This window comes from Coturnix japonica, chromosome Z (assembly GCF_001577835.2).
Source record: "Coturnix japonica isolate 7356 chromosome Z, Coturnix japonica 2.1, whole genome shotgun sequence".
In the NCBI taxonomy this organism is placed as follows: Eukaryota; Metazoa; Chordata; class Aves; order Galliformes; family Phasianidae; genus Coturnix; species Coturnix japonica.
In genome coordinates this window covers 62192259-62210908 of record NC_029547.1, presented here as the reverse complement: position 1 = coordinate 62210908, position 18650 = coordinate 62192259, and the positions used below count along the sequence as shown (strand labels likewise).

Sequence of the window (18650 nt, the reverse complement as noted above, 5' to 3'; positions counted from 1 at the left end):
AAAATGTTCTCCCCACCTTGTATGCGATTGTGAGTGTGTAAGATGCTCTGTTTAAAAAGTGGAGACTGTTTTCTTTAAAAAATGGACTCTCAGAACTCCTCTTCTACTTTGTGGATGGCTTCTTCCTGTTTTTCTGCACGGCGTATCATACAGTGGGGTAGATTAGATTAGATTCTCAAGATGGTGCAGTTCAGAGCTAATAATTTAAGATCAGTGAGGCAAGTGAGGCTGTAAGGTCTCTGATTACATTTGCTTCCCTCTTCTTTATGAAGATATGTCTCCTGCTGAAAGTCTGAGGTGATATGACCTAATTACAACAGTCTCTTCTGGTTTTGCAACCCATGAATCCCTGCTCTGTGCTTTCATTGAACTTTCTGGGAATGAAAAATGGAGAGAACACAGACTAACAAACAAAAAGAGAAGAATTTTGGTTTTGTCAATTTCTCTTTCTCTCTCTTCCCCCTCCCCCCCCCATTTCAGAAGTGGAATTGCTTTATCAAGGAATTACTGGAGCATAATCACCTTAATTTCTCCTCATTATTTGGGAAAGCAGAACAGCGGTGTGATTAGAGCGAGGAATGAAACAACAGCCTACCTGGGTTAATAACAAGCAAGTCTTCTTCAGTTTCTGCATCCCTGCTCTGCTTTTTCCATGGTGAGCAGTCCTTTACCCATTTCACTTTTCCACCTGGTCTGATTAGCTGCCAGGAAAGCCTGTGTGCCAACAGCCATCAGGCCAGCAATGCTAAGTGGATGCTCAAGGCTGTTTTTTTAGCATACTATGCAAGTAAGTAACTGCTAGATCATATTTCTTAGGCATCCTCCTCTGTTGTTAATGTGAACTGAATCTTGATTTGTGGATTACACCTCCAGCATTATATTTTCTTCAGTTACAAGGAAATTGTTCTTGGTTTAGTGTACAACATTGCTGTAAAATACGTTAGGCTAACCTGTGCAGTGAACTGACAAACTGAATCCCCATTTATGATAAGGGTAAAGAGTCTGCAGGGAAAAAAAAAACAAAACAGAAGAGTGCTTTTATTTTCTCCAAAATATGTATACGAAAACATGTAAGCACAATTTATATAAAAGAGGGATACTATATTTTTATATTAAAATTGCATTCTTTGGAAGTTGTCTCTGGGGTATGTAAGTGAAGTTGAATTTGAAACATGGTTCCTTTGCCTTAGTCCTGTCTTGAGTCACTATTCTGTTTTGCAAAGTGACATCAGTAACAACCAACATGCAAAACAAACAAACAAACAAACCCCACACAAACAAAACCCCAAAACCCCAGTAATTTGAAAATGCAAATTCTGGCAGATGCTCCTAGCATAAGACTCTATCATTTGTGGTGCAAATGTCATTCATCATTAGTTTATCTGTCACTGAGCACTGTGGTGAACAGACCTGCACCAGGTTTGAAACAAAAACTAATCTTCATTGTCTTGCTGTGTTTTTTAGTATAAAATTTAAAATTTCACCAAGGATTTCAACTGAAGAATTCAGACAATTAAAGGAAGAAAATGTCATGATTTGGCAAGAAGTCAAAGATACTCAGGCAAATCAATGCTATATTACATTATGACTAAGGAACATCTACTTAAAGTTTCCCTTTGTAACACCTTTGTGATTCTGTGAGCAGAATAATTTGTGCTTCAATTTAAGGAATCAGAGAACTTTCTTCTTCTGTTTGTACATGTAGCACATTAGCGGGTGCTTAGCTCAATTTCAAAATCCAAATTCAAAATCAGTTTCAAAAACCACTAAATTCCAATGCTTTCCCCTAGCAATTGGAGGCAAAAATCTCCAAAAACATCTGCAAATACGCAAAGGCTCTTTGATACTTCACAGTTGAGCCTGAGACTAACAAGTATCTTTTAAGAGGGAAAGCTTTGATAATTCTGTGTAGCATTTAACCAGTGCCCTGATGTCTAGAGCCAACTTAATCTTGGAAGGAGTGGATCAAATCTTAAGGTTATTAAATTACTTGCAGGACTCTACATTATACTATTCTTAATATAAATTATGTCACTGTTTCTGACAAAGTAGTGAACCGTATATTTGATGGAAGCAATTCATCTTGCATCAGTTGCATGCAAGATGCACATGTCTCAGGTATGGCATACTGTCACACAGCATTCTGATTCAGGTAGAGAAAATTGATTAAATTCTTTCTTTGTTCTTTGACAATGACATTGACTACCTCTTGGCAAAGCCACTCTCTCAGAAATACAAAAAAAACCCCAACCCCATAATAATGTCTGATCAGGTTTAATGATCATTACAACTCAGTCACGTGGCAGTTACATCAAACATTACATTACTTAGGCTTTATGTTATGTGAAATTGCCCCTACTTCATGCATATTCATGATAAATCTGAGAATACCACTGAAGTCCTGATAGCCTCTGCTAGTGTGTGTGTTCAGGTTATGGGCAAATTCCCTATGTGAACTGGCTTTAGTGTGTGGTTCCTGTTATTTTGTTTTCTCTGAACTCTGAAAGATTTACCTCTTGAAGCTGGTAAGTAGCCCATAACTGGGCTACCTTAATGCTTCTGTAATTCAATGATTCTATGACACCTGTCAGATTTGGAGTTGGAAGCACTAGTAGCTTGATTTTGTCTTGAACTGAGGGCAGCATCCAGATGTACACATGGACCAGGGGGTGCAGAAGTCACATTGTTCATCCAATACCTGTACCACAGTGACTAGTGAAGGCAGCTAATAAGAGAAGAAGGTTCTGCACTGTTGTTAAAATGGCTTGAGGAAAAACTAGAGGTCTTTTTATTGCAGAAATAGAGCACAACATGCAGAAAGGAGAGTTAAATGATTGCCTGTTTCAGCACTGTAATTCTCTGTGCATCTCTGAAATGTCCCTGCTGCTCTCAGTGATATACCTAATTTTTTGCCATATATTATCCTTGTGCTTTCTCAATTTGCTTCTGATTAAATATACTGACCTGAAAGGTATAAGCAATGGCAGATTTATACATATGTAAGCTTGATCTTTAAAATGCTTTCATTACTCAAAGCAATCTGAATTTATAGCTTGCTTAAACTGTTACTTAGAATACTGAGATTTTCTAAGTCTTTGCTGTCCTTCTTCATGTGGGAATGTGGCTGAAGGGGTGAGAATTGTCCTGTTCTCTCAGAGGGAGCTGGAGGGGTCTAAAGGTGGGGAAGTCATATTGCTGATAATTCAGAAAGCCTCACTGTCACTCTCCTGAAGTTGCTTTTACCTTGTAGGATATTTGGGATCTCAAAGATCTCTGTCTCTGCATTGCTGTAAGGTATGAAGATAACAGAATGACATGTGAAGTGATGGGTAGTTGTCTTCCACCTTATACATGAGCAGATTTTCCGAAAGAAGACTGCAACATCAGGAAAGACACAAATAAATCAGAAAAAAAAAAAAAAAAAAAAAAAATAAAAAAATTAAAAAAAAACCCAAAACAAAAAAACCACCATGACAAAAATTCAAAGATGGCAAGAGGTCTCACTTGTAGTCTGTCACTCATGAAGTTTTGCATTTCTGCTCAAGTTCTGCAAACAATCTTCCTTCAATATGTGCATGCATATCTTACTTCCTCTGCATCCAGCTTCTTTTTTGGATTACCAGGTTTGCATCCCACTCCCCTGTCCCCCTTCACCCTGCAGGCATTTCATGGACTAAGATACCTGAACCTATTTATGCCTCCTCCTCGATCAGCATTGAAAGCATTGTGCCAGTACTTCCCTGGGATTAACTATCAAAAGAGTTACATACGTGATTAAGGAGATATCTATCATTTAAAGCCATTCAGTGCCAGTTTAAATGTTTTTGGTTTATTCAGTGACAAGTACTGATACATTTATTGCACATGAAAAAGTTCAGAACAGAACTTCCTTTCTTTTTCTCTCACTTTGGAAACACCACTAAGAATAGCCTAAGTGGTATCACTTCTATTCCATTTCTTTTTTATGTATCTTTTCCTACTTGTCATCCCTAAATAATTTGAAAAGACAAAAGCCAAGAAAACGTGATTACAAATCTTGGAATTCTGCTAAAGCTGGATAATCCAGGTTGTCTATTATAACTTGATTACATATTGCTATTTTTATTACTGATATTATGCTGTTATTAGTGTGTGCTTCATGAACTGTAAATACAGGAAAGAAAAGTAGATTAAAAAAGAAAAAAAAAAAAAAAAGATGACTCCTAGACAAACAATGTAATATGAGCTAATGTACTGTCTGGAAGAACTTTTAATTTATATAGTTTTTAATGCTCTTATTTCAAATTAATAGTTCCTTTTATTTCCAACTACACATTTAACAAAGCAAACCTTATTAAAGATGTCAATATTTGCAGCTATTCAAATGCAAGTAAAATTCAGTCTGAGCCGTCTGCATGGATATAGAGTTTATTCTTTTATTTGAGAAAGAGTAAAAATTAAATACAAAAGCAAGCATCTATCTCCACCTGCTAGTCTCTTCACAATAATATTATCTACTACAAGAATATTAATTTCTTTCATCCCTGCTGATAGACTAACGGTTTAATATTGACAATGCATTTTCCAGCTTTGCTAGTGTAGCTCATTTATTAGTTTACTATATAAAACGGCAGAATATATACACACATAAGTATACTTGTATACTTATATGCATATATACATACATGCATTTATACGCATGCATATGTACACACACACACATACATATACCTATCTATGTATATACGCACATAGACAAATGATGAATTTTAAGTTCACTTGATGTGAGGGTATTTAAATAACTATGCACAGGATAGATCTTGTTTTGATTTTTCACCATTCCTTCTCCAGCAATAAAATGGTGTTTCTCAGTAGTTCACTTTTGTTGTAACTTAGATCAGAGCCAGCTCTTTTCCCTTGTATTTTTTCCCTGAAAAACTGTCTCTCCCCTCTCCTTGAGGCTCTGAAATAGAATTATGCAGTCAACTGCAGCAATAAATGAGCTTTTTAGAGTATTCTCTTTCTTACACAGAAGACCACTGGGAAATGACCTCCCTTTGTATTGGTTCATGCACCAGAATTACTGAGCATGAAAAGTAAATTTTAACTCATTAATGTGGATAACAGCTATCTCTTTCAAGCACAAAATTTGCAGGGAGGTTTTATGTGTTTGTTTGTACATGCCTGTTTAAGATACCTGTTTCTACCTGCATAGAGATCAGAGAGCATTCAAAGCCTTCAGGTGCATTGCATCTGAAAATAGAACAGTTCAGCACAGGAACAGGAAAAGGATCAGTTCTGTGTCAGAAGAGGGAAACAAAGAAATCTCATTTTTCCTTTCAGAATTGTTGGCTTTGTTATGCCTTTTTCAATAAATATATACCCTCTGTTCTGACTTCTGGAAAATCCCTCTACAATTTACACTGAAATTTTCCAGGAGACACTGTCAAGACAAACTGTTCAGGTCTTTTAAACGTGTTATTATGAATTATAAAATTATATATAATGCACTCATAAATACCCTTGAAATGAAAGGCCGCTCCTAATTAAAGCGATCCATAAAATAAATTCAAAATGAATTGTTCAGATACCTCTGGAATTACTCATAATTTTTCAACAAGAACTGTAAAAAATTATATTCTGAGACATTTTTTCCCCTAAATTTCCAAGTACTGATTTGTGACCCTAGTTTAAAACCAGTGAAATGTTTACGTGGCAGCATAAAAAAATTCTGTTTACTCATTATTTTCATTACCAAGTGCTTTTCAATTTATTTCTTTATTTATTCATTTATTGACAGTACCTTGGGAGTAAGGATCTTAGAGTGGTCTGTTCTTCTAGCCACTCATTTTCTGGTGGGATTCAAGTTTATTTCCACTTTTCATCTGCCTCCTTTTCTGTAATCTGCCTTCCCAGACATGACTGAAAAACAGTAAATCTGCTTTAGTGCACTGGTTTTACCTGCTTGGTTATCTGCATGTCATCAGGAACTTGTTCCTGTTTCTCTCTGGGTGCAGGCTTTTTCGTTTATCAAAGCTCATTTGATTTCCTTCTATCCCTGCAGCTTTCATCTAAATGGCAGTCAAATGTTTTGTTCAATTGAGTTCTACTCCTCACTGGTATGTGCAAATTAGGCCAGAGCAACCCTGAGAAACAAGAGCATGGGTCACTATATCTGAAATCTGTGTATTTGTAAGAATAGCGTTGTTTTATTAGCAATTTAACAACTAGCCACTAGCAAACGCCAGCATAGCTTTGTTACAGCATGATATTAAAATATAATAACCTTAAACCCCTAGTTGACACTTATGTGGAAGGTAACTTAAGCAATCATGTCCACAAAAATATTAAAAATACTTTTAATTAAACAGGGTGCATTCCTGAGAGGTAATTTGTAAAGTAATTTACTAGAAAGAATAAGGTTAATTAGCTGAAGGTAACCAAGGCAAAAAATAGATAATATGTGTGTATGGTAGGATTTGCATCTATTCCAGAGTTTATAAGTGTAAGGAAACATTATGGATTTCAGCTTCATTTCTTATGATGCCAGCTGACACAGTGGGCTCTGTCAACATTCTAGTATAGTTTTTCAGTATTCTTAATGTTTATTAAAAGCATTTGTCAAAATGGCACTTGTTGATAAAGACAAACTGAGGATTGCTATATTTTTATGTTAAAATGGATGGAGCTGTCACTTGGCACAAACAACCAGAGCTGAGGAAACCTTGGATGTCAGAAAAGGGAGGAGGCTCAGATTACAGCTGCCATGCACATGGAGGACTCCCATTTCCTTCACAGCTAATTCTTTCTCATTGCATTTTGCATCATGAAGAAAGTGAAGGAGAAGTCAAAGCAAATCTTGGGAGGTCCAAGGTCCAAGCAGCCTCTTCTCTCCTCTGCACTGCTCTGTTTTGGCTGCAGGTGTTGTCATTCACTTCACTATAATCCTGTGTTCTCCAGAGACTAGAGCTCTTCCCAGATGCTTGCAATAGGTTTCTGGTATATTCTGCTTGGTGACAACCCTGCAGATAGAAATTTGTTTTTTAAAATGAACTAAGAGCTGGTGGAATACATCAGCACAATATGTGGGGAAAGCAAAGGCGCCTGGTTGCTTCCATGGTTGGAGTAGCACTGATGGTAGGTCTGTTCTGCCCAGCTATTCTGCCTCCCTCTGGGCCTCCACAGTGCTGTTAAAAGGATAATGGCCTCCTAGCAATTTGCTTTTGAGGGAGGTAGGCCCACAAGGCTTCAAGCAGCCCAACATAGCCACAGCCACCTCATATTGAATCCACTGGCCCATGCATTTGAGAATAGACACCCATGGAAATTTCTCTAGTTTAAGTTTTGTGTGAATGCTGAAATTGGTGTGGTGAAAATACACAAGAAAAACTTTTAATTTAATACGAAATGTCTATCTAAAATGACTGTTATCTTCTCCTAAGCCATGAATTTCTACTCTTTTGCAGGTCTGAGTGACCCTGAGATATGCATAAGCAGCAAGAAGCAGAGTGCCCAGGAATGCAAAGCCACACTTGTGGGTCTCCCCAGCCTACCTCAGTGTGGCACCATACAGCAGTAAGTTCACTGGGGAGCAAGCACTTGTCTGAAACAAGGCTGCTTTATGTGGAGCAGAAGCTTATGGCAGCCCTAAAAGAGCAAAGTCATGATTTCCTCCAAGACTCCAAGGTCCTGAGTGGCTGTAGTTCTCATAGTGCCAATCAGGAAACATAAATATTTTTTTTTATGTTGTGCACAGCCCTAAAACAAATTCTGGAACTAAATTAAAGAAGAATATATTAATTAGTGCTTTTTCTCCCTGAGTATTTTTGATACACAGCGCTGCTCTGCAGCACTAGTTGTTTCACAGGTATTAACATTTAGTGGAATAAGTGTAAATATTCCCACTCCAAATCCTTTTCTCCTTGTTTGTCTCTCAGCTCTACACTGAGTCTGATTCTTATGTGGCTGCTGAAAATGGGATTATTCACATGCCTCAGCATCTATGAGCAAGGTTTCTCCTTCTGGAACCAGCATTCAGTCAGGACCATAACTGGTTTCTGAACAAAAATGCTTCTGCACTGCTGGGATATTTTTGCTAGTCTAAGCTAGAATTTAGAATTATGTCAACCTCAACAAGGTTTCTGAAATACCCCTTCGTACCCAGTGGCTGGGCTTGAAATTTGAGATTTTATGCTACATTAAACACCAAAATAAAAGACTGCTACCATGGTAAAGGCAGGCTGTGCTGCTTGTTACTGTGCCCAAAAGTTAGCAGAAGAACCTCTTTTGACAGTGTAACGCATTCACATTCTCTCCCTTAAATGTGTTGTTACTTTCCATGTTCAAATACATTTTCATTTGTTTGCTTTTATTTTACATTTAGATGCTCCTATGAGTATAAACCTAATAGACCCTTTCCATGTCAGTGACAGTATCTATATTTAAAAACAAAATGCCTCTTGAAGGCAATTGTTTGTTGGAGAGAATGCAGATAGAAATAGAGCATAGAAATAAATTGCAATATCTTTGTTTTTTGCATTTCTTTGTTTCTCTAAAAAGCTGCATTTTATCTGGATGGAAATGCATAAAAATCCTATTAAAATTGGTTCCACTTCTTTGAAATGTGCTGTAAGACTAATTCTGACAAAGCTGAAATTTTATGTGCTCCCATCATGACATAGGAAAGATAATAAAAATAAATTCCATACTATAGTTGCTATAAAACCTGATATGAGATGAATGCTACATTTGATATAGACATACTTAGTACTATGCCAGTAAAAAAAAGACTCAAACACTCAAACACTCCATTTATTTCTACATAGCTAAACTTTCAGCTGCCTCGGAGGCTGACAATATTCTTTGCTAACATTTACCTGAGCAGAAAAGCTGAGCTTTTAATCGTTTGTCAGATTAACACCAAATGAGTGTATTCATTGATTTTTTTTTCCCCAGCCAATGAACTGAAAATGGGATCTGTTAGTCACCAAAAGAACCTACACCATGCCAGTCTTCATCTGTGCAGGTAAGTTCATGAAGTACAAGCTGTACAAATTTCATTCTTTGGGGTGAGCTTGTGTTACAAATCTAAAGAGGTCCTAGCTGTTTGTAAAAGGTAATGCAGTGCTCTCATATTAGTGAAACTGCTGAATCTGTCTTGATCCAGACCCCTTATTTCAGAAGCAGTCATACACCCACCAAATGGTAACTGCCACAATGCTTTTTTTTTCTTTCTTTCTTTTTTTTTTTTTTCCTTTTTCCAGTTTTTCCCCCCAAGTTGATGCTCAAGTGAAGAATTTGATCAAGACCTTTCTATACACATTCATTACCACAGAGATAACAACAACATCTTTTCCAGCCTTGGTGATTCTATGATACTATGAAGATAGACAGGATTTTGTTCGGTTCAGCTTAGTTTTGAGTAGCTAGATGCAACAAACCATAACAAACTGCCAACACTCTGCCAAAACATACTGTGCAGCAAGAAGACTTGACTGAGACTGACTTGGCTGAGACTTCACTTTCATAGTAAGATCAGCAGTGGAATCCAGGTTTCTATACAGTAAATCCTGGTGACTTAAGGTTGATGTATCTTGAGATAAAAAAGCATTCAGAGGCCAGTATCTTCTGAGAAACAGCAATTTGCAAAAGCACCTACCTAATTTAAATCCCTGAGATAAACTGGTTTTAATATTTGTCACAAGAATATGAGGGCTGCTCTGAAAGTAATGCCATTTGTATTATTATGTTTGCCCATGATGTCAGAGGTGGATGTTGGAAGTTTGGTAGTAGAGATTTAACCTTCCCATCGATACTGTTTTCTATGTTGATGCCATGGCAGCAGAAGGGCAATGTGACAGAATAGTGTCTGGCATGGAAGCGTGGATGATGCAAAAGTGTGGGACAGAATTCTCACATGTGGACAAAATGGCATCCATTGACATTCATTGGCACTTGGTGAATGTTTATGGAGACCAGACAGTAGTCTGCACAGTGAGGCAGTGGGCGATGTGTTTCAGCAGTGGTGACAGCAACAGTGGGTCACCTCTGTGGTGCAAGTGTATATTAGTGAGGCATGTGGGCTCTCATCCATCACTGGTGAAAATGTGAGCACAGCGAGGTATTGGGAGCTATGTTTCAGCAGTAGCAAGAGTGATATGAAAGACAAGCCATATTCTGGTTAGCCACACATGGCTGCCACCTTAACTCGTTGCGACATTTATGAGTGCATCAGACACTTGTTCATCACCAGCAAAAATGCACAGCTAATGGTGGTGACTCTGTTGAAAAACAGCATTTTGTAGATGAGACTTTGCTCTATTAGACAGTGTCTTACTGTATCTGATGTCACTTCCAAGGAAATAAAATTGGAGGCATTATTTTTGGAGAGACCTAAATAATATGAACAATTAGTCATGGATTATATATCTAGATTTTATAGAGTCTATATATGACAAGGATTTCTACACTTTCATTCACATGTGGGTGCTTTACATCTGCACAACGAGACTCATTCACAATACAGTAAAAAGCAATCAGACATGGAATGTTTCACACGTGTCACATACAGCATTGCCATAGTCTGCCCACACTGCAGAGGAATGCAGTAGACAATATAGGCCCAGCAGGGCTCCAGCCAAATTTTACTTGAAGGTGTTCTCTAGACTAAAATACATCTGATATAGATTCCCTATTCTGAGGAGATCCAGCAGAGAAGAAACTTTATTTGTGGAAGTTCTGACAAGTGTAAGCTTTTAGTCACGTCTTTACTAACTTCCACATCATGTATTCAGACACTTCTGAATTCCTCCCTGAAGAGAAATCTATTACTTTCTTTCATGAAGTAACAATTAAAGAGCATCTATTTCATGCTAAAATCTTTTTATAACATCAAAATGTGCCCAGAAATCCTGCATATGGTGTGAAACACAAATGAGAACACTGCATTCACTTTAAAAAATATTGTAGCTAGTGATGGTTGAAAACAATTAAAATCTCACAAAACACTTTAAATGTCAAAGGGATGTGAATTCAACAGTCTGCTGTGCTTCCATTTTTTTTCTGAGTTTTAGAACAGTACCTATTCCTCCAAATCGTTTTCATCACCAACTGCAGTATAATGAAGGACATCAAGAGAACAGACGTTCCCTTCTCATTTTAATTTCTTTTTCTTTTTTTCTTTTCCCATTTCATGTCTTTTAAAATATTCTACAACTTTTGAAGTGCCAATGTGATGGAAATACAGAAAGTGCTATTATTTGGTTTTTCTTCTTAGTTTTTACTAGCATACATTCATTTCAGTTCTCAGACATTTTACAGAAATTCCAGACTGGCAAACAAAAGGAAGCTAGGAAAAAAGAAAAAGAAAAGGAAAAATGTTGTAATTTTTTTTACTGTGTTCATTTCAGAAGAGAAGACTTTCATATTTGATTCACAGTATTTTCAATATTAGTGCAAATATGGAATGTTAAAAGCAATATCAAATAAAAGACGGGAAATAATTTGAGGTGGTTCTTCAATTATAGAACAGGCCACTTTTTGTTGGGCAAACAGACGCGGGGGGAAAACATCTGACTGGCTTTAGAGGGAACACCCACACAATGATAAATCAGTTTCTGTGAAGAGTACATTTTCTCCATGAATAGGAGGTGGCAATCATATCTCTTCTGCTCGCTTCAAGCTTCCCATGAAAGATATTAGTCCCATGCACGGCAACATCATCTGACTGTGGTTACCATGGCAACTGATAGTGCATGGCACAGACTGTAGGATCTGGGTCCAACTAGGCTTGTTCATCCTTTTTGCATTCGGGCTGCCAGAATGATCTTGTAATACGGCGTGTCTCGTAAGATAATGTGTTTTATTCCCAGAGAGCCAATAGATTCAGCAGCTTTTGGGTTTTTTAAAAACAGTTTTCTGCTTGGTACCCAGTCCTTCTGCTGTTTGCTTTTTTCTCTACCCATCCTTCCTTGAATGAATCCTTCCCCGCCCCCCAAATATTACAATTTCTTTGCTATCATTTTACATCCTGCCAGGGTTGGAAACTGGAAGAAATGCCTGTGAAATCTTTTCAGGGCCTGAAGTTAGGGTTGGGATCAGTGAAGAGAGCAGCAATAACTGTGATACCCACTTACCACCTTTTCTTGACCATCTGGCCTTGCTGGGTCATAGACCATCTTCTACTTGATGGTGGGGCCAAGGGGTGGACAGGATAGGCATATAGAAGCTGAAGTAGGTAAAGTTGACATAAAGCCTGTATTTTGGTAAGGATTTCCAGTCAGATCTTATCCTTTCTTCTTTCTCATCTGATAATCCATTGAGTAGCTGTCACTAAACTACCCCAGGCATGCTTCTTATAAATGACAGTGGACTTAGAAATGAAAGTGCTTTGATATAACAAGGATCTTTAAAAAATGTTCTAAAGTCTAAGAATAAACTTTGAGAGCAATTTAACTTCATTATGAGGTCAAGGTAACAATACCTTTGTGTGAATACGGGTTCCGTGGGAAATGTCCGCTGTTTTTCTGAAGCAGTTTTAGGGCTTTTCTCTGTTGCTGCAGCAAAGTGTGCAGTGGATGAAGGTCTGACTTTGAGATCCTGTCTCACTTTTTCTGTAGTTTGAATGAAAATTAGAAGAGTGTGTCTACTGGTGCCTTGACTCCCGTGTCTGCTTCTAGGTTTCTTTTTAATGCACATCTGCATGGACTTGCTGCTTATCTGGATTTGAATACTGCAACAAAAGTTTAGATGTCGTCACTTAAAGACCTCAATAGACTTGATGATCCTTATGGGTCCCTTTCAGCTTGGGATATTCTATGATTCTAGTCACCTGCCTGCACTGCATTTGTACAACCACACTGTTGACTTGATGGCTCTTGGATCCCAAGTCCATGTCGAACAAATCTCTTTGATCTTCCAAGCTTATCTGAACTTTTCAATACCAGTCATGGTTTTCTAGAACAATGAATCAATGAATTCAAAGAGTACACAGTTGGCTTTATATTTATTTGAAGAATTATACTTTCAGCAACAATCCAGAAAGTAGTTTATCTAAGATGTATTATCTGCTAAACCCACATTTGAATTTCAGTACTCTTCAGTTCACAAGCAGAAAAAACTCCAGAGAAAGCAGGGATGATATTTATCATGCTATGTTGTTTATCACTGGAAAGAAAACAGAGGAGCTGTCCTAACTCTGCCTCACACACAGTCTCTTTGTCATGTTGCAGTCTCTTGATGGATACCTCTAATTCAGCCAAAATTTTAGCTGCAGATGCAGATAAAATTTCTTAGTAGAAATGAAGTTCTGATAACAGGATATCCTTATTTGGGGGACACTCACAAGGATCATGGAGTCCAGCTCCTGCCTCCACACAGAACCACCCGAAATCCAAACCTTATATTTGAGAGCAATGTCCAAATGTTTCTTGAACTCCAGCAGCTCATTGCCATGCCCACTGCCCTGGGGGAGCTGTTCCATGCCCATTGCCATCTGGGGCAAAGCCTTTCCCTAACTCCCCCTTACTCTGCCCTTACGCAGCTCCATGCAGTTCCCTCTGGCCCTGTTGCTGTCCCCAGACAGCAGAGCTCAGCACTGCCTTCTGCTCCCTATGAGGAGCTACAGCAAGCATGAGGCCTCCCCTCTCAGACTGTCACTGGGCATTGAGGATTCTTCCCTTGACAGTGGACATCCACTGCAGATGTTTCTAGTTGACATGGCAGATAGGCAGCCATGTGGATCTTCCTGTTTGCCCACCATGATGCCAAAATCCCAGCTCAGGGACTGGTGAGGGACCAGTGGATGGAAGAGAGCCTGCAGTGGCATGGATCCCTGTCCAGAAGGTCCACCTCACTCCTTACACCATCTTGTGTCTGCAGTCACAAGAAAGGAATAAAAAACCTCATTGTAGTCCAAGGAGTCATATTCAAGTAAATAGGAAATTATATATTGGGGAATATTTAGAAAGATAAGAGCCTATAGGCTTCAATAACCACTGTAAACCTCTCCTCTGTAGGGAGAGAAGGCCGGCAGTTACTCTGGCTGAAATGAACAAGAGGTGCACTAAAATTATCCTGTAGGCAGTCTGAGCCTTTCTAATGTATTTCAGAGACTGCAGAATAAGCTAGAAGTAAATAGCATTGTAACTCAGTTCTTAATATCTCATTAAGTTTTATAAGCATGAGACAAGGAAAAAAAAAAGAATCAGCAGGTTAATATGTTCTTTCCATACTGCCTGTGAACTAGCAGTAAGCAGTTCTCATTCTTCTCAATGCTTTTCTGTTTCTTTTCTGATGTATCTTCTGCTCTGTGAAAACTTTCAGTTGGTGTTCACTGTATGTATAAAACATAGAATGGCGTGAGTTGAGAAGGACCACAATGACCATCTAGTTTCTAATCCCTGCTACGTGCAGGGTCACCAATCACCAGACCAGGCTGCTCAGAGTGTCCAGCCTGGCCTTGAATGACTCCAGGGATGAGGCATCCACAGCCTCCTTGGGCAACCTGTTCCAGTGTGTCACAACCCTCTAGGTGAAAAACTTCCTCCTAATATCCAACCTAATACTCCCCTGTCTCAGTTGAAAACCATTCCTCCTTGTCCTATCACTGTCCACCCTTGTAAACAGCCATTTCCCCTCCTGTTTATATGTACCCTTCAAGAACTGGAAGGCCACAATGAGGTCTCCCCGGAGACTTCTCTTTTCTGAGATAAACAAGCCCAATTCCCTCAACCTTTCTCCGTAGGAGAAAAAATAAATGTGAGGTGAACTTGTTTCTGTTTTCCCCTTCTCAGAGGAAGGTGGTCACCGTCTTTCATGGAGTATCTTTATCTAATTCCAAAACACTTTGTCTTAATGAAATATTTGGTCAGCCCACAAAGAAGACATTTTAATGGGGATCAGCCCAAGATGGGCATATGCATAGCATACATAGCAACAATAGGTCCTTACATACCAACCACCTTCTGGATGTACACTCATCAAGCTCTGTAAGACTCCTCACAGTTCTAGGTATCTGAATATTAACTCTGGTCTTCTCAGTTGCTCCCACTTCTGAAAATGAGTTCTGTCTCTCTAAATTCTCTCTTATGCACACCTATTGTGCAAGCCCTGTTCTGCAGCTTGAGAAAGAACACAGAAATTTCATCATCTCCTCCTGCCCTCCTGACATTTTTGGCCTTTGATATGCATTCCTGGCACCTGTGGCAAGCATTATACAGGCTCCTCATCTTACTTCTTTCTTCTGTATAACTTTTGAGAAATAATACTCTTCTGCTGGCTGATAAGTGACGCTGATGCCCTCTTTGATTGTTGTGAAGTCATTTAGCCTGTGTGTAATTCAGTTTCTTTGCACATAAGGAAAAGTTAATGCAGTTCTTACTGTTGATTGTATTCAGTCATTACAGCACTCAGTTCAATCACTAGTGACGCAAACTGAGAGCATGCAGATGCAGAATGGTAGGGATTTCTCATCCAGGTGTCTTGAGTAATTGATGCTATCTACGCAGAAATCTTGCTGAGTAAAAAAGGGCAAAATATTATTAACATCATTATGCCCCTCATCAAATCTAATGAGTGGTAAACGTACTGGGAAGGATAATGAGTCTGGGTACATGTTACCTACAGAGATCCTTGATTGAATAGCTCTGTTTAAATAATTATTTCCTTAATGACTCTGACTTGCACATTTGTTGCCATTTTGGCTACAGCTGTAGGATTTACAGTAGAATCCCCTCTATCACTTGGGTAGTCTAAATGATCTGACCCAGCACTGCTGGCCACAGCCTTTGTTGTTTACCTGTTTTCGGTTTTTTAACACAAATGTAGTAAAACAAAAAGTTCAGTTCTTTTTCAACCATGCTTCCCCTTCAGGTGAAATTGCATCCAATAACAGCAGGTGAATGTCCTCTCAACAGCAAGCTAGGCACAGTTCCTCATGGTATCTAAAGGCTATGCTAAACAAGTAATAACACACAGATAGCTGCTTCAGAACTTTACCTTGGCACCAAGGGAGTCTATCAGCTCTGCTCCCTTGCAAGCTGTTTTTGGGTGGAGATATCATCTGAGGCACCTGCTGAAGTGAGGTGGAGGCCTTTCAAATGGTGGTGGTGAGGGGTAGGCTGCTACATCTGAGCAAGATGTGGAGAGTAAGAAGTGCACGCTTGCCTCTGTGGCTCTATGAGGACTCTAGGCTCAGGAGTTTTGCTCGACTTCTACTGTTATTCCTTGGTGTTATCTTCTTGGCAAGTGCAATAGTTCTGATCTTTAGTGGATGCTTTGTGATCCTTTTCTGCAAGAACTACCGTTATTTCTTTCAGGAATTTTTCTTTCCTCTTCCTGGCTGGTTGGCTGTTGTAACTGCGTTAATCCTGATACCTACTGGTATTTTGGCTATTCTTGTTTTTGCCAGGAACTCCTGCTACCACCAAGGGACTCTTATGTACCTGCTGATAGTTCTTCTTTGTCTCCAAGTGTCTTTAACAGTTTTGACACAGTTCTACTCCACTTGGATGGCAGTTGAGCTTAAGAGCACAATGGGACAAGCCTTCAATCAATACAATGGCACGCATTCCCTGGCTCGTGGCAGTGGGACTGTGGATATGCTTCAGGAGAAGCTTCAGTGCTGTGGGCTCCGAAACTATACAGACTGGCTAAATGCATCAGCTGCTTTTTGGCATTTTCCATCTGAAAAATCTCATGTTCCTAGAAGCTGTTGTAAAAAACACGAGGACTGTGGGAGTGACTTAAACCAGCCGGATCAGCTTTTCCAGGAGGGCTGCCTGAGGAAACTGCAAGACCAGATACATTATAGAATGAGTTTCCTGTTTTTTTGCTGTGTTGTGCTCAGCGTCCTAGAACTGTTGGCTGGGGCAAGCAATGGCATCCTCATGAGCAGTGTGCCTTTGTATGACATCGGATTTCTGGACTCATCTGTCTTCTCATAGATTGACAGGCACTGGCAGCCCTGATGTCCTTGAATCTCTTTTGTGTTGTGGCTGCATTAAAAGTAAACCTTTATGATGTACATTTGCATTTAAATCAAGCCAATTGATAGTTGATTTTTTTTTTTTTTTCTTTTTTTCCTTAATGTTGCAATGCTAGATGAGTCTTCACCCCCAGTTCCTGTTCAACATCTGAAAAACTTCATTGCTGGAAATCACAGCAGGAAGTGTGAGGGAATCCCAGTATGTGCTGAAACTGTTGTAAGTGGGTGATCATTAGGTAAAAACATTGTTTTCTTGGGACTTTAGGAGAATGTTGTGAAGCCATGAGCTGAACTTTGGAATAAGTCTTACTGGGTGAGATTTTTGAAGTGCAATTAAAAAGCAGATTCTTCTACTTACAAAGGTGCAGCTAATTCTTTGTTTTTTTCTTGAAGCTTAAATACTAACTTTCAGAAAACACAAATAGCATTTCCTGAAGTGGCATGAGAGTACAACCTAAACAGAGAAGATACAGTCAATGGCTGCAGAATAAATGTCTCCTGTTGTATTTCTTACTCTCTCCACTGCAGCTCAGGAGCTGAATTTACACATGCTGAAATTAATCAAGAGAAAATAGAATGTTTGTGTTTATTTTCTGTCAAAGCTAGGACTGAGTCAGTTCTCCTCTGTAAGATGTGGCTTTACACACACTTGACTGACAGGAGCAGTAGGTTTCTTTTTCATTTAGGTATGTGAGCTTGTCTTACCTTCTTTCCTAAACCCAATCTTGCCTTCCCCCCCTCCCCCCCCAGATATTGATTTATTCTGCTTGTGTTGAAAGGGGCAAGTGCTACTGTGTGGGGGCTGTTTGTGTTCTTTCCTGTATGAGTAATACTGGTGACTAGAGAGGTACATGTAAAGGCTCTGTGCCAGTGCTGCTGGACTGTGTAGTTGTGTGTGCTTGTATGTGTTTATCCAATAAATGTTGTCAGCCTCTTGGCTGTCTGGGATGGCAAATGGTGGCAGCACTAGCTGCATCTGTTGCTGTAGGTGAGTAACTCCTGAGCTCTAACAAGGCAGGGAACCAGGAAAGCCTTTGGCTCCTGGAGGTCACTGTTTGGATAACTCCCTTTGTGCTTTCAGTAGTGGTCAGCTAAATCATTGTCACTTTTTAAATACTATAAAAAATGGCAGGTATTTTATGATGAATTTCAGACTCCAGATCACAAGATAATAACTTGCTTGTGTGGGGGAAAAAAATCAGAGGCTATGTCTGTATGTACTATGTGGAAACTAAACATTGAAATATACTGTGGGGCTTCATTTGAGAACCAAACAAACTTGATTTAAATGAAGGAAGTAATTACTCAATTAGCAGTGAGCAAATCTTCACAGAAAGGAATCTTCCAAAGAGAAGAGGTGAACAGCTGTGCCTTTCAGTAACACAGAGAAAGAACCATCTCTTTTATTTTGCTTGATGTTGGAAGCATGGGGCAGTGAAACTATTTCTTCCTGTAGTTGGGTTTTTATGGCTTTGGGGTACCCTGGCACTTAAATGCTTTTTGATGCAAGACTAGTGCTATGCCACTACAGAGACAATGAAAACAATAGTGATAGGAATAAGGGGAAACTGAGTTTCATGAGAAAAGCATAGTAGATGAGTGGAGTAAATGTGGTGCTCTCTTCACTACCTTAGTTAAGGGGGATATTTTTCTTCTTGTCCCTTAAAATCTTCTCCATACCAGGTTC

General features: G+C 39.1%; 1 protein-coding gene across 1 annotated transcript; it reads left to right on the top strand.

The window, feature by feature from the left end:
- Positions 1 to 15954: 15954 nt before the first annotated feature.
- LOC107306630 (tetraspanin-3-like) lies at positions 15955 to 17324 on the top strand. Its single transcript, XM_015849941.2, has one exon. It carries the CDS (start codon positions 16077 to 16079, stop codon positions 16920 to 16922), a length of 846 nt encoding a protein of 281 aa, XP_015705427.1. The 5' UTR covers positions 15955 to 16076; the 3' UTR covers positions 16923 to 17324.
- Positions 17325 to 18650: the final 1326 nt, after the last annotated feature.